The following is a 12,302-nucleotide window of genomic DNA, read 5'->3' as shown; positions in this document are numbered from 1 at the left end:
AAAGTAGGCAGTGCTGCGGCTCCAGGTTTTTCTTGGTGGTTTTCTGGTTCCCGAGACTAAAAGGCAGTTCCTTCAGGGCTGTCCCGTCATGCCACCGTCATGGTGGCCCATGGTCTGCCCGCCCTGCAGTTCCATGGACCACACACACTCCCTGAGAAAGGCAGTGAGTGATCACAGCTCACCACCTTCAGGACATTTGGGGGGAGAGCAGGGGACTTATACCCTGCAGCCCCAGAGAAGGGACGCGTGAGCGGTCATATGCCATCTTTACCACCCTTTATCTGTGGATGGAGGCCTGGGGGAAGAGCCACCCTCTGAAAGAGACTCCCGGTCTCTAGGTACTTCTGAGAGTTCATTTATAAAAAAAGAGAACCAAGTACAGCAGTGATTTGTGACCAAGACCGTCGGACAGTGAGAGTCGCAGGCTCTGCCCTCCAGTGATGTGCGGCCCAGGCTTCCTTGAAACTGGGAGAACAAGTTCCTCCTCTTCCTGATGGCCTGATGCAGGCCATGGCCTGGTTCCTGAACGTTGATCTGGCACCATGGGGTGGACCTTGGGTAGCGTGTTGCCCACGCCTAGGTGCCTTGTGGTTTTGTGGGTCAGCCCACCTGCTGGATGGTCACACCTGGATTCTGGAGGCACAGGCATGAAGTTGGAAGTTACCTAGGGTCCTGGGTCTAAGGCCTGTGCCAGAAAGAGTGTCCTGTTTCCAGGCCCCAAGGAGAGCCAGGCCAGCAGGGGAGCAGGATACGGTGATGTTTTGTAGGTGGGAGGGTGTGGCCTTCTGTCCAGCCTCCAGCCTCCACTTCCTATCTGCCTCTCCCGAGCTCCCCTGCCTCCATGGCCTGGGCTACTGAGCTGGCACGATCGCGGGCTCGTTAACGTCAGAGTTCTCTTGGGGCGTCTTAGAAAGTTGTAGAAAGGCATCCCGCATGGACTGGTAGCAAGTGTCTACAAGCTGGGTGACGTCAGCATCTGTAAGGCCATTGGTAGGGACAGCATCCAGCACTTGTACCCTGATTGTTCCTGGGCAAGAAGCATGGGGTATGTCAGGGGCTTAGAGGCCCCACTGACCTTCCCCCCCATCCTACTTCCTGCTGCCCAGCCTCTCCTTACCAGAGCCTGGCCAGCCTCAACTCCTGGGCAGGGCGCACGTGTTTGAAGTTGAGGCAACAGAGACAGATGTGCGCGCAGTGAGCTTTAGCAGCTCTACCCTCATCTGTAGCCACCCAGGACATTCCTGCCCCCAAGTGACCCCTGAGTGTACCCTATCATACCTGCTCCTTCAGCCCTTCACGGTGCACAGAGCCCTTACACCCCTGACTCTGCCCTGTTTCCCCGCACGCAGGCGCAGGATATCTGCTCAGAAGCTAGCGCCTCAGCAGTGGAAGAGGCAGAGTGGCCTCACTCCTGAGGTGCCCCCATGCAGGGGAGCCCGGACAGCTTACAATTCCTACCCCTCACCAGCAGGGGCCGCTACAGGTCCCTAAATGTGTTGCACAGCCTGGACCAACAGTGCTCTCAGAAACTCAACCACGTTTAGAACCGGTTTTTCCAATCTGAAAAACCCACTTAGAGCAATGAGATGAGGCAATGGTTGTCCCAGATTCACTCACCACCCAGAAGTGGGAACTCGGCTACTAGGGGCCCAGGACTCTGTGACTGTTAAATTAGAAAGGACCCCATGAGGGGTGGAATTGTAGCCCAGCTGGGAGAGTGCGTGAAGCCCAGCACCACGGTACCTAGGCATGGCAGTACCACACCTATAACCCTAGCACCGGGGAGGTGGAGGCAGGGGGATCAAAGTCACCCTCTGCTACATAGGGAGTTGTAGGCCAGCCTAGGGTACATGAACCCCTGGCTCAAATGTAAATTAAGGAGAGAGCATGACAGGCTGGCGAGCTCCTGTGTGGCTCTGTGGGTGGCTCACCGGAGGTGAAGAGTCTCGTCTTGACGTTGTAGAAGGAAGAAAAAGAGGAGTACACCACAGGAATGATGGGCACCTGTGGACAGAGATGCATGCTGAGGGACGTCGCTGCAGGGGTGCCTTGGCTACTGCTCGGTATCCAGGTGGCCTGGGGTTTCACAGACTCATCCTGTCCCCCTTACCACCTCCTTCAGGGAGCTCCCTGGGCTGGTATTTGTCTGTGATGCCCCCCGCCCCCACTCTATCCTACAAGGGGGAGAGTGAGGCTTCATGTAGCACTGGGGAAGTGGAGGATGTTGATACTCCCCTGCCTCCCACTGCCTCCCACTCTGTCTCTCATTCCCAGGAAACTAGGGAAGAGGGATGGAGCCTCTTGGTATTTCTGGAAGGCCCCAGGGTCAACTCCAATGGTGACAGGTGGCACTTGGGGGTAATAATTAACCCTGGGCCCAGAGCCTGGGCAGGAAGGGAGGTAGGCTGCACCCTAGCCAAGCCCTGGGGGAGGGGCAGGAACGACAGGTCTGGATTTTTTTGTCCCCCAGCACAGCCTCTACTTTCTCTCTTTTTCCCAAGACCTGCCAATACCTCAAGGCAAGGGGGACCATGACTCCAATCCCAGGCCCAAGGACCACCTGCTGGTCACTAGACAGACCAGAGGTCACAGTGCCAGCTTCCTGTTTCAGCTCCGGTTTCCCAACCCCTTGGAACCAAAGGGGACCTTAGGGAAATGGTGTATGCCATCCTGTATAGGGCTGGGCACCAGGGGCCCCTGAGGCTGCCTGCCTCAGGGGTGGATAGGGTTCAGGCTTCCCAGGCCCCTGACCTGCAGTGGTGGCTTTCCGCACACAGCAAGGACCCCCTCGTCCATGGCAGACACTCAGGGACGTCTGATACACACTACCTACCTTCCCCCACGACAGGCTAAGGGGCAAGGGAAGTCAAAGGTCCAGGGCAGAGTTCATGTGGGCAGCTCAGGACTGGATTTGCCACTAGCCTGTGCCTGCTCCTCGGCCACACCATGATGAAAAGCCAGAGCTTACGGCATCGGGGGGCTTTCTAGGCACAACCTGCCTTATGCTGACCAGACTGCCCACCCACTGGCCTCCCACGTCCAACTTTCGTGAAACCCCAAATGAAGGAGACTATCCACTGGGCCAGCTAGGGTGTGGGGAGGCTGGTGGTGAAGTGGTCAGTGCTCCCAATGGTCACCAGCCTGCCCAAGTGCTAGGGGCTGAGCTGGTGGGGAGGGGAGGAGGTCCCTGAAGGTCAGCAGTCCTCAGTCTAACTAGGATATCATCTTCAACCTTAAACCACCCCGACCCCTAACCCCTGTCCCAGCCTCCCACCCCAGGAAGGCAGAGCTTGGCCTACCTGGGCCTGGATGGCCAAGTAGAAGGCCCCTTTTTTAAAGGGCAACAGGTCCCCATTGTCATTGCGTGTGCCTTCTGGGTAGATCCACACTTTGAGCTGCCGGTAGAAAGGAGAAAAAGTGCCTCAGCGGCCCCTGCTCTGCTTAGCCACCCCAGAAAGCAGTGCTACCCTCCTCTGAAGCCCACCTCTCAGTGGGCCGCGTTGATGTGCCTATACTCACGTTGTCCTTGACCATGAGGTCACCTAGGTCAGACATCACGGTCATGGCAGTTCTGGCGCGCTGGCGGTTGATGAAGTAGACACCCCCGAGGTACATGATGAGGCCCACGGGCCCTGTGAACAGCAGCTCGCGCTTGGCGATCTGCACACAGCGCTTCGGGAGTATTTCCATGAGACCTGCGTGGAAGGGAGAAGGGGAGAGCAACAGTGAGAGGCACAGATGGAGACAGATGTGGAAACAGACAGTGAAAAGAGGGTAAGAGACATAGGAGAGATGGGCAGAGCTAGGGGGGGAGACAGGTAACGAGAGACAGGAGACCAATGGAGAAGCAGGCAGGGGAGAGACGGGGCAGGAGGAGAGTCACAGACAGAATGGAGAGAGGGGCAGCGTGCAGGGGTGGAGAGGAGAGCAGCTTCAGAGACCAGCTTGGCACTCCCTGGGGAGGAGGGGCTGGCGACCCACCTGACAAGGGCCCTGCCTCTGGCCTGGTCTTTTCTCTTGGGGAGTAGCCAAAGCCTGTAGTACAGTCCTGTGCCTCAAGTCGGGCACAGCCTGTTGTTGCCCAGCTTGAGAGAGGCCTGCGGCTAGAGAGACTCACAGGCCTTGTCTTTGCACCACCCCCAGCCAGAGGCCCCAGCCCACCCAAGGGCCTAGGCTGAAGAAGGTCACCCTCTCTGCAGCCAATTGGTGGCAGCCCTACCAATCATGTCCAGGATGCTCTGGTGGTTCGAGATGATGACGCAGGGACCATCCACCTCCAGTTTGCTCCGGCCAGTGACCTCAAAGCGAAGGCCGTATACATACTTGAAGGAGCGGACAAACCAGCTGATGATGCTGAGGGCAGAGACACCAGTAACCAAAAAGCGAAAGGAGGGCAAGCTGGGGGTGGGGGTGGGGGTGGGGGACACAGCAGGCAGCACAGGACAGGGCACCTGGGGCACGTAAGCCCTGCGCCCCCCTCCCAAGGGTAATTAAATGTTCTGTCCTCGGCTCCAGTCACTCAAAAGAGATGGCCACAGGTACTGACTATAGGGCGGAGGTGGCCTGTCTCCTACTTGTCCAGGACACTTGTCCTGACAGCAGGGAAATGGAGGTGCCACCACACTGACCCCAACACATTCCATTCTACGTGTATACCCCACCACTGAGTCTCCGGCAGTCCTGAGGGAGGGGGGCCCTCGGGAATTGTAGCTATGTATAGACTCAAGGCTGGTTCTTCACTCTGCTACTTTTTAAAAATTTATGGTAAAATACATGTGCCATAAAAATGTCCATTTTTAACCAACCTTATACACACTGCTTAGTATGTTAAGGCCATCGGTGCTGGATTGCTTCTGCCACTGTCTGTCGACAGAACACAGAGTTTCCAAACTTATACGATGTCCCAATATCCCCTGACCTCAGCTGTCCCTGTGGAGGAAATTCTCACTGTTCTGTGTCCCTTAGAGCTGCTGACTCTGGGGACCTCATACAAGTGGCTTCCTGCAAGGCTTGTGCCCATCAACAACCTAGCAGTGGGGAAGCAACTCTCATGAGAAAACTGAGTCTTGGGGAGGCAAAATGCTAATCCAGATGATGACCCTAGCTGCTGCTCCCCCAGACCTGGAAACCTCTGCTAGCCTCAGCCAGCTCAGGCCATCTTGTCTTTAGGCCAGACCTGCCCATCTTACTGCAAGGATGGGTAGACAGGTCCCAGACCCTCATGACAGAGTGGTCACCGCATGAGTCCTCATCTCTAAGTCACAGCTGCTGGGATTGCTGGGGAGCTCTGAAGGGACAGGGAAGGTGACTTAGAGAAGAAAATGTGTCAACATGGGAGAACTATCCAGTGTCACCAGCCATCAAAAGGCACAGGCAGAGCCAGGCGTGGTGGCGCACGCCTTTAATCCCAGCACTCGGGAGGCAGAGGCAGGCGGATCGCTGTGAGTTCGAAGCCAGCCTGGTCTACAAAGTGAGTCCAGGATGGCCAAGGCTACACAGAGACCTTGTCTCGAAAAACCGAAAAAAAAAATGCACAGGCAGATGTAGCAATGATCCTGGCCTTTTACTCAGATGTACACTGAGAAGACTAATTGGGGGTGTGGAGGGTGCTCTTGGCTGGAGAGACGGCTCAGGGTAAGATCACTGACTGCTCTTCCGGAAGTCCTTAGTTCAGTTTCTAGCAACCACAACCATCTGTAATGTGATCTGATGCCCTCTTCTGGCCTGCAGGTGTACAGGCAGGTGGAGCACTGTATACATAATAAGTAATAGATAAATCTTAAAAAAAAAAAAAAAGACTAGCAGGGCTGGGACACAGGCACTAGCTCCCTCTCTGCGCTAGAGCTAACTGTATCTGGAGGACAGGCTGGTAGGCAGCCAGATTCCTAGGAATTCTCCCTAAGGCAGCACCACGGAGATGTGCAGATAATCAAGATTTGAATCAGGGATTTGGAAACACCAGCACCATGAGGCAGAGGCAAGGCAACAGTGACCATAATTGACTTGCTGAAAAGAGCACGTGATTATCAGAGGGTGCGTGTATGCTAGGTGTGGAAGCCAAAGCCTCTGGCAGCCACGCTCCAGACTCCAGAGGAAAGCTGAGCATCCCGAAGGCTGCATCTGAAGTGCCCCCAAAGTTCCAAACTTTCTAGACACGGTGTCACAAGTGGGAGTTTCTCATCTGCACTCAGAAGAAGAGCCAGAGTCAAAGGCAGGCGCACTACAGATGGCCCAGGAAGTTGCTTCTGGGTGTATGTTTGATACATTAAAAAAAAAAAAAGTCAGGTTAAGGTAGCTCACTAGAAATGTAGAAATCCCCAGAAAGCTCAAATCATCCAAAATCTAAATCCTTTTTAAGTTTAAGGCCAGGTGTGGTGGCGCATGCCTCTAGTCCCAGCACTCGGGAGGCAGAGGCAGGCGGATCGCTGTGAGTTCAAGGCCAGCCTGGTCTACAAAGTGAGTCCAGGACAGCCAAGGCTACACAGAGAAACCCTGTCTCGAAAAACCAATAAATAAATAAACAGTGTCACACATAGCCTAGGCTTACTAAGTGGCCAAGGGTGACCTTGAACCCTTGTCCCTCTTGTCTCTACAGCTGTAATGCTGACCTTGCAGGAATGCACACCACACCTGCCTGTACAAAGTCATATTGCCAAGTCTTGCTGCAGAGGGAAGAGCCTCCAGCTACATCCAGACCATGCCCTCTGGTAGCGGCGTGCATGTATGCTCTCCCAGTCTCTCTGGTACTGGATAGTGGTGGTGATGGGAGGTGATGGAACCCAGGACATCATGCAATACTGAGCAAGCACTCTACCTCTGAGCCACATCCTTCGGTACCCCTCTCCCCATTTTGGGTGACAAAACAGACATAACCTTTCTATCATTGTGGGTTGGGAGCATTGCTTGGTGGAAAAAATGGGACAGGATTGCATAAGACCCTAGGTTTCACCCATCAATTAATCAATAAAGGAGTTTTTCCCAGATGAAGGTGCCAGCTAAGCTCTACAGAGGCACCAGAAGTCTAGGTCGGAACCCTCACTGCAACAGGGAGAAACACCGCCAGGACTTCAGGTCCATCCGGGTTCTGTTCAGACGTGGCTGCTGGGTATAGGTCCTTACACCCACCCTACAAAGGCTGCACTAAGTCAGGTCACAAGGCTAGTGACCTTTCCTCGGGAATGAAGAAGCCAAGTGGACCCACGTCCACCTCCTAACCTTGCTTCCAGCCAGGTGGGGCGTATGGACGGAGGGCACCCAGGGACAGGACCATGGCTCCTCACACTGCCAGTTGGCTTTGTTGCGTTCCAGCAGTCCATCCTGAAGGTCCCTCTGTCCTGTCTGCCTGCCTTGTTGGCTTGGCAGCCTGGCCCCTCCCAGAAAGTGGCTCCCCTGAAGGGACTGTGCCATTCCCAGTGTGACAACCTAAGCTGCCAACCCAGTCTAGACCACCGTACCCTTTAGTTCCCAAGCCTGGCGCCTAGGATAAAGTGCCATGTCCTCTAGCCCCGACTCCATGTAGGGGCTGAGTCAAAGCCATTGGAAGCCAAACTGCCTGGGGACAGAGTGAGCGCCCAGCCTGTTGTCAGAGGATGCGGGAGAGCTCCTGCGTTTGATCAGTCTATAATTCAGAGCTTGGCTCATTGCATTCCATCTGTGACCTGACCTCTGTTTTCACCTAGGCAAGGAGAAGGATGCAAGGAGCCACCTTGCATGGGACTGGCTGATGCAAAGCTATACACTGTGCATCTGTATCTACAGTGATATACTCATTGGGGCAAAAAAACAAGACTAACTCCAAGAGAGGGATACCCCCCACCCCCAACCTGCTTGAGCCACTCCCACACCTGTCCTGCGCACCTGGGAAGCAGTTCAGGAACCTATACCACAGGGCTGGCTGTCCTTATGGAAGGCCACTGGCTGACCCTTGCCCTCACTTCTGGTCTTGAGTTTGACAGGTGGAGAATCGCTAGTGAGATGGGAGCTTCACAGGCCAACCAGGGTTGCCTTGCTGCTTCCCTTCAAATGGCCAGGGTATGCCAGGATGGTGCTGACTGGATGGCCTATGCCAGAGCCAGGAGAAGGAGCCAGCCTCACTGTGGCCAAAGCTGAGAGTTCTGCCTAAAGCCAAGACCAGTTCCTGCAGGTCCTAAGTACCCATCATCCCTCACTGCCACCCCCTCGCCCTCCACAGATGGCTGGACAGGACACAGTGCGGTCACAGGCTGCATCTCTGGGTGGCCATGCAGGGCTGAGGAGAGAGGCCTATCCTTGTTTTACTGGGGCCATGATGTGGGGGTGGTGTGTGTGTATGTTTATGACTAAATTGTTTTTGTTAAGGTGACTCACTTTGCAGCTGAGCAAGAGCCTCCCTGAGCTATAACATCCCCTATCAAATGGCATAATCAAAGCCTCGGCCTCCTGTCACCCAACTCTGGTCCACACACAGGGAAAGGCTCCATATGTGGTCCTTCCTTAATTTTAGCCCCTAAGCCATGTCTGAGATGTCATGGTCTCTATGTCCCTAATGCTGTTCCCTGCATCTCAGAACACCAGCCCTTCCTCAAGAACTCAGGTGAAGACTTAGGGCTGCCCCTCTACAAACTCAGGATCTCGTTTACAGCTCGATTGTGCAGATTTGCATTTGAGGCCAGGCTGGTGTACAAAGTGAGTTCTAGGACAGCCAAGACTAGACAGAGAAACCCTGACTCAAAAGGCAAACAAACAAACAAAAAATAACAACAAAAACATTGTGGCCACAGGCCTCAGGGCAGTGATTCTCAACCTGTGGGTCCCGACCCCGCGCGCTCGTGTGTGTGTGTGTGTGTGTGTGTGTGTGTGTGTTGTGTAATGACCCTTTCACAAGGGTCACATATCAGCTATCCTGCATATTAGATGTTTATATTATGATTCATAATTAGCAAAATTACAATTATGAAGTAGCAATGAAAATAACTATGGTTGGAGGTCACTATGGCTGGAGGAACTGTATTAAGGAGCCACAGGATTAGGTTGAGAGTCTCTGCCTTAGACTGGCTGCAGCCATGCGTGGCATCACCACAGCTAGGCTGGCACCGAGGGGGTGACAACAGAATTAACTAAAGACTTGCCTTATGGAGTTCCATTCCAAGGGCTCTCTGTCTTGCCTGGGGGAACTTGGGCCCCCCACTTCCTTCTTGACTCACACAGCCCCAAGCCTGACTCTCAGGTTGCTCTCTGAGCTCAGTCTCATCGTGCAGCTCAGCCCAGGGAGGCCCGCGATGGGGATGCGCCCATCCATGTCCTGAGCAAGCCGCCGCTGCCTAGACACCCTGTTCCTTTCTCCCCCACTAGCCCCTCCCTATGGTCACATCTGGAGGATGCCGTGCTAATAGCGCTCCAAGGGTCTTGCTGTTCTGACCTCAATTCATTGTCGTTGTGAGTATTTAAGACAGAGACCCTGAGACAGGACCCTGTCATGGACACCCTAAAATGTACATAGTCCCCTGCCTGCCTGCCTGCCCCTAGTGTCTCTGCTCCCTGGGAAACTGGATGAAGGTGATAGGTCACTACAAGCCCCTGAAAAATGAGGATTGGGACCCACGTAATATGGCTGATGGCGACAGCATTTTAACCCCAAAGACCAGCAAGGGCAGCAACAGCAAAGAGTCAGGAAACCATCACTCACGGATTCCTGTAACTACCACAGGGGAGGTGGCATTTCATGGGCCACAAGGTCCGAAACACCCGGCCAAGGCCAAGGCCAGGACATTGCAAAACCCACCAGCTCAACAATTCAAACAGGGCAGAGAGAAATGTAGCAACAGTCGGCTGGGAGTGTGGACAGGGGGAAAGGACTGGAGGCCTTTTCCCCTGGGCAGCCCTCATCGGCACATCAACCCAGCCTGACCCTCTGACATGTACCTTCTGCCTGTTCGCTAGGCTTCCCTGCTCTGGGGGATGGACAGAGGACGACTCTGGCCACTGCTTCCTTCCTTCTTCGCTAGCAAGTCTGGCCCGAAGGGAGCACAACTCCCACCGCCAGAAGAGGAAGTCAGTGACAAGGGGAACCTGTGGCTGCACCTGGACACAGGTGTCTTCTAACCTGCGGAGGGGTGGCAGTATGGACCGGAAGGCCCGCGCCAGGTCTCTGTTTCCCTGCTGGTAAAGCGGGATTGGGCCTATTCCACCTTCGCCCGGTCCCCTCCCTCTCCCAAAGCTAGCGGCGCGCGCCAACCGCCACCCCCACGTTGCGCGCAGGGGGCGCAGGAGGGCCGAGCCCCACTGCCGTGCCAGGCACCGGCACATTGTGACGCACGCTCCGGGAGCCCGGGACGAGGAGGCGCGTCGTCGGAGGCTCCCGACCGTGAGGACAGTGGGGCGGGCGGGGCAGGAAGGAAAGAACGCGAGGAGTAGTTCAGAAGTTAGGGAAGCGGAAGCGCGCGCCCATCCCGGCGTCCGGCCCCCTTGCCTCATGTTCTCCACGGTGCGGCCGCCGTGGCGCAGCAGGCAGACGATCGAGGCCACGGCGGAGAAGGACACGCAGAGCACGCAGTAGAGGCCGACCTTGGCGTAGAACTTGGCAGTGCGGCTCAGCTGGACAAGCAGTAACAGCAGCAGCAGCGCCGCCGTCAGCCACGGCCACAGCTCCATGGCGGACGCACCCCAGCCCCGACGGCGCCGCCGTCCGCCGCCCGCTGGCCGCCCGCGCCCCTTTTGAGGAGCGCCGAGGGTGGAGGGCGGGCCGGGCTCAGCCGGGAGCTAGGTGCAGCCGCCCCGCCCCGTCCCCGCTCCGCCCCTGCGGGCCTGTCCCTGCCCGGGGGCACCGCGCCCCGCTCCGCCCCGCCGCGTTCAGGGAGCGGACCCCGCCTCCCGCTGCCCTCCGGGTGTCGCCCTCTCTGCCCCGCCCTGCCACCCTTGTAGCAGGTCATTGAGGATCCCTCACTCGTCCGGCAGCTCCCATCTCTGAGCAGCCGGGTGGCCTGGGCTCTGGCGCTGCCTCCCAGTCCCCTGCACCGCGGTCCACGGCCACAAGTCCCCAGGCCAGCACCGCAGCTCCCCGAGGCCGTGCAACCGGCCCTAAGACGTGCCCATTATGCCAGTTTTGACACCACACAAAGGACAATTGAATGGCTGCGGAGTGACCAGTGGTGATCTGGCTAGGCCACCTGGCTGGCGGCCTGAGCTCTTTTGGTCCCCTTGAGCAGGGAGACTAAAGCCCCACCCTGTGGTGCAATGAGCGGGAGAAGGCAGAAGGATTAGCAAGAAGTTTGGAGCAGGAGTGGGGGTGTTCCTGGGCCAGTGCGTCACTGGGGACCTTCATGGTGCCCAGCCAGTAGTGTGTATCAGGCGATTGTGTTCCCGTGCACTCGGCTCAGCAGAACCACCAGCCTAGAAGGGCCTTTTGTCGTTGGTGTTCACTGGGACACTTGTCACTCTTGTAACAGGAGGACATCTGCCTTGGGCTTGCTGGCCAGGCACATACACCCTTCCTGATCATGACAAAATGCATCTGGTTTCCTTTCTGGAGAAGTCGGCCTGCATCTAGGACTGGGGTCCAGTGGTGGCCGCTGCCCATGGGCTCCCCAGTGTCCAGGTATTCTGAAGGCATCTCTGGCCCCTGGTTTTCTCAGATATCGAGATGATAGTTGTAATATCCACTTTCTGCTTTCAAAGGAGACCTGAAAGGTGTTAAGGAACAACCCTGTAGGTGGCTCACTAATGGGGTGCTCCTTTTTCATCACACCTGTGGGCCCTTTGAGGCTTAAACCTGTCACTGTCTCTCCATACTGTGGTCTAGTCGTTTTCCACTCTTGAGACTACCCCGGCTCCAGAGCTGGATTGAGTTCATGAGGGCCCAACTGGGAGGGCAAACTGCAGGATTTTCAGCTTCTTGGGAAGAAGATCCAGGTATGCTCAGAATGCTGGGAGCTGCTAGGAGCCCCCCCCCCAGGGGTGGGGGAGGGGTGGGGCCAAGCCCCAAGGGCATTTAGTTCTGCCAGCCCTGCAGCCCCCTCAGGAAGTGTACACTTCTTCCTTCTTGCTCTTTTAATTATGACACAGCACTGTTTTTATTTTTATTTGTCGATGACCATATTTGTGTCCTTACGTTTTAAAGGATTTATTTTACATGTATGAGTGTTTTGTGTGCATGCATGTGTGCCTGGTGCCCGAGGAGGTCAGGAGACAGTGCTGGGAACTGAAACTGGGTCCTCAACAAAAGCACCAAGTGCTCTTAACCACTGAACCATCTCTCCAGCCCGTTTGTTTTTGGAGCAAGGGAAACCAGGCTGGCTCCTTACCTAGCTGAGGAGCTCCTAATGTCC

At 55.8% G+C, this 12,302-nt stretch overlaps 1 protein-coding gene across 2 annotated transcripts; it reads right to left on the bottom strand.

Moving 5' to 3' along the window:
- Nucleotides 1-333: 333 nt before the first annotated feature.
- AGPAT2 (1-acylglycerol-3-phosphate O-acyltransferase 2) lies at nucleotides 334-10,749 on the bottom strand. 2 transcript variants are annotated; one of them, XM_084799926.1, is made up of 6 exons: nucleotides 10,448-10,749; nucleotides 4,220-4,353; nucleotides 3,520-3,695; nucleotides 3,300-3,395; nucleotides 1,932-2,004; nucleotides 334-1,027 (listed from the first exon to the last, which is right to left on the bottom strand). In XM_084799926.1, exons 1-6 carry the CDS (start codon nucleotides 10,627-10,629, stop codon nucleotides 852-854), a joined length of 837 nt encoding a protein of 278 aa, XP_084656052.1. In that variant the 5' UTR covers nucleotides 10,630-10,749; the 3' UTR covers nucleotides 334-851. The 2 variants fall into 2 exon arrangements, with proteins under 2 accessions (XP_084656052.1, XP_084656051.1); XM_084799925.1 differs by lacking the exon at nucleotides 10,448-10,749 and adding an exon at nucleotides 10,082-10,299.
- Between the last annotated feature and the right edge of the window lie 1,553 nt (nucleotides 10,750-12,302).

Source organism: Acomys minous, assembly GCF_964271855.1.
Source record: "Acomys minous genome assembly, chromosome: 10".
NCBI lineage: Eukaryota > Metazoa > Chordata > Mammalia > Rodentia > Muridae > Acomys > Acomys minous.
This window is presented reverse-complemented; position numbering and strand designations above follow the sequence as displayed.

Coding starts and splice junctions, on each gene's coding strand:
- AGPAT2 (XM_084799925.1), bottom strand. CDS start 10,284: ATGTGCCGGTGCCTGGCACGGCAGTGGGGCTCGGCCCTCCTGCGCCCC. Junction 4,354..10,081: donor ATACTGCCACCCCTCCGCAG/GTTAGAAGACAC, acceptor CTCTGCCCTCAG/CATCATCAGCTGGTTTGTCC. Junction 2,005..3,299: donor ACTTGGCCATCCAGGCCCAG/GTAGGCCAAGCT, acceptor CTCTGTCCACAG/GTGCCCATCATTCCTGTGGT.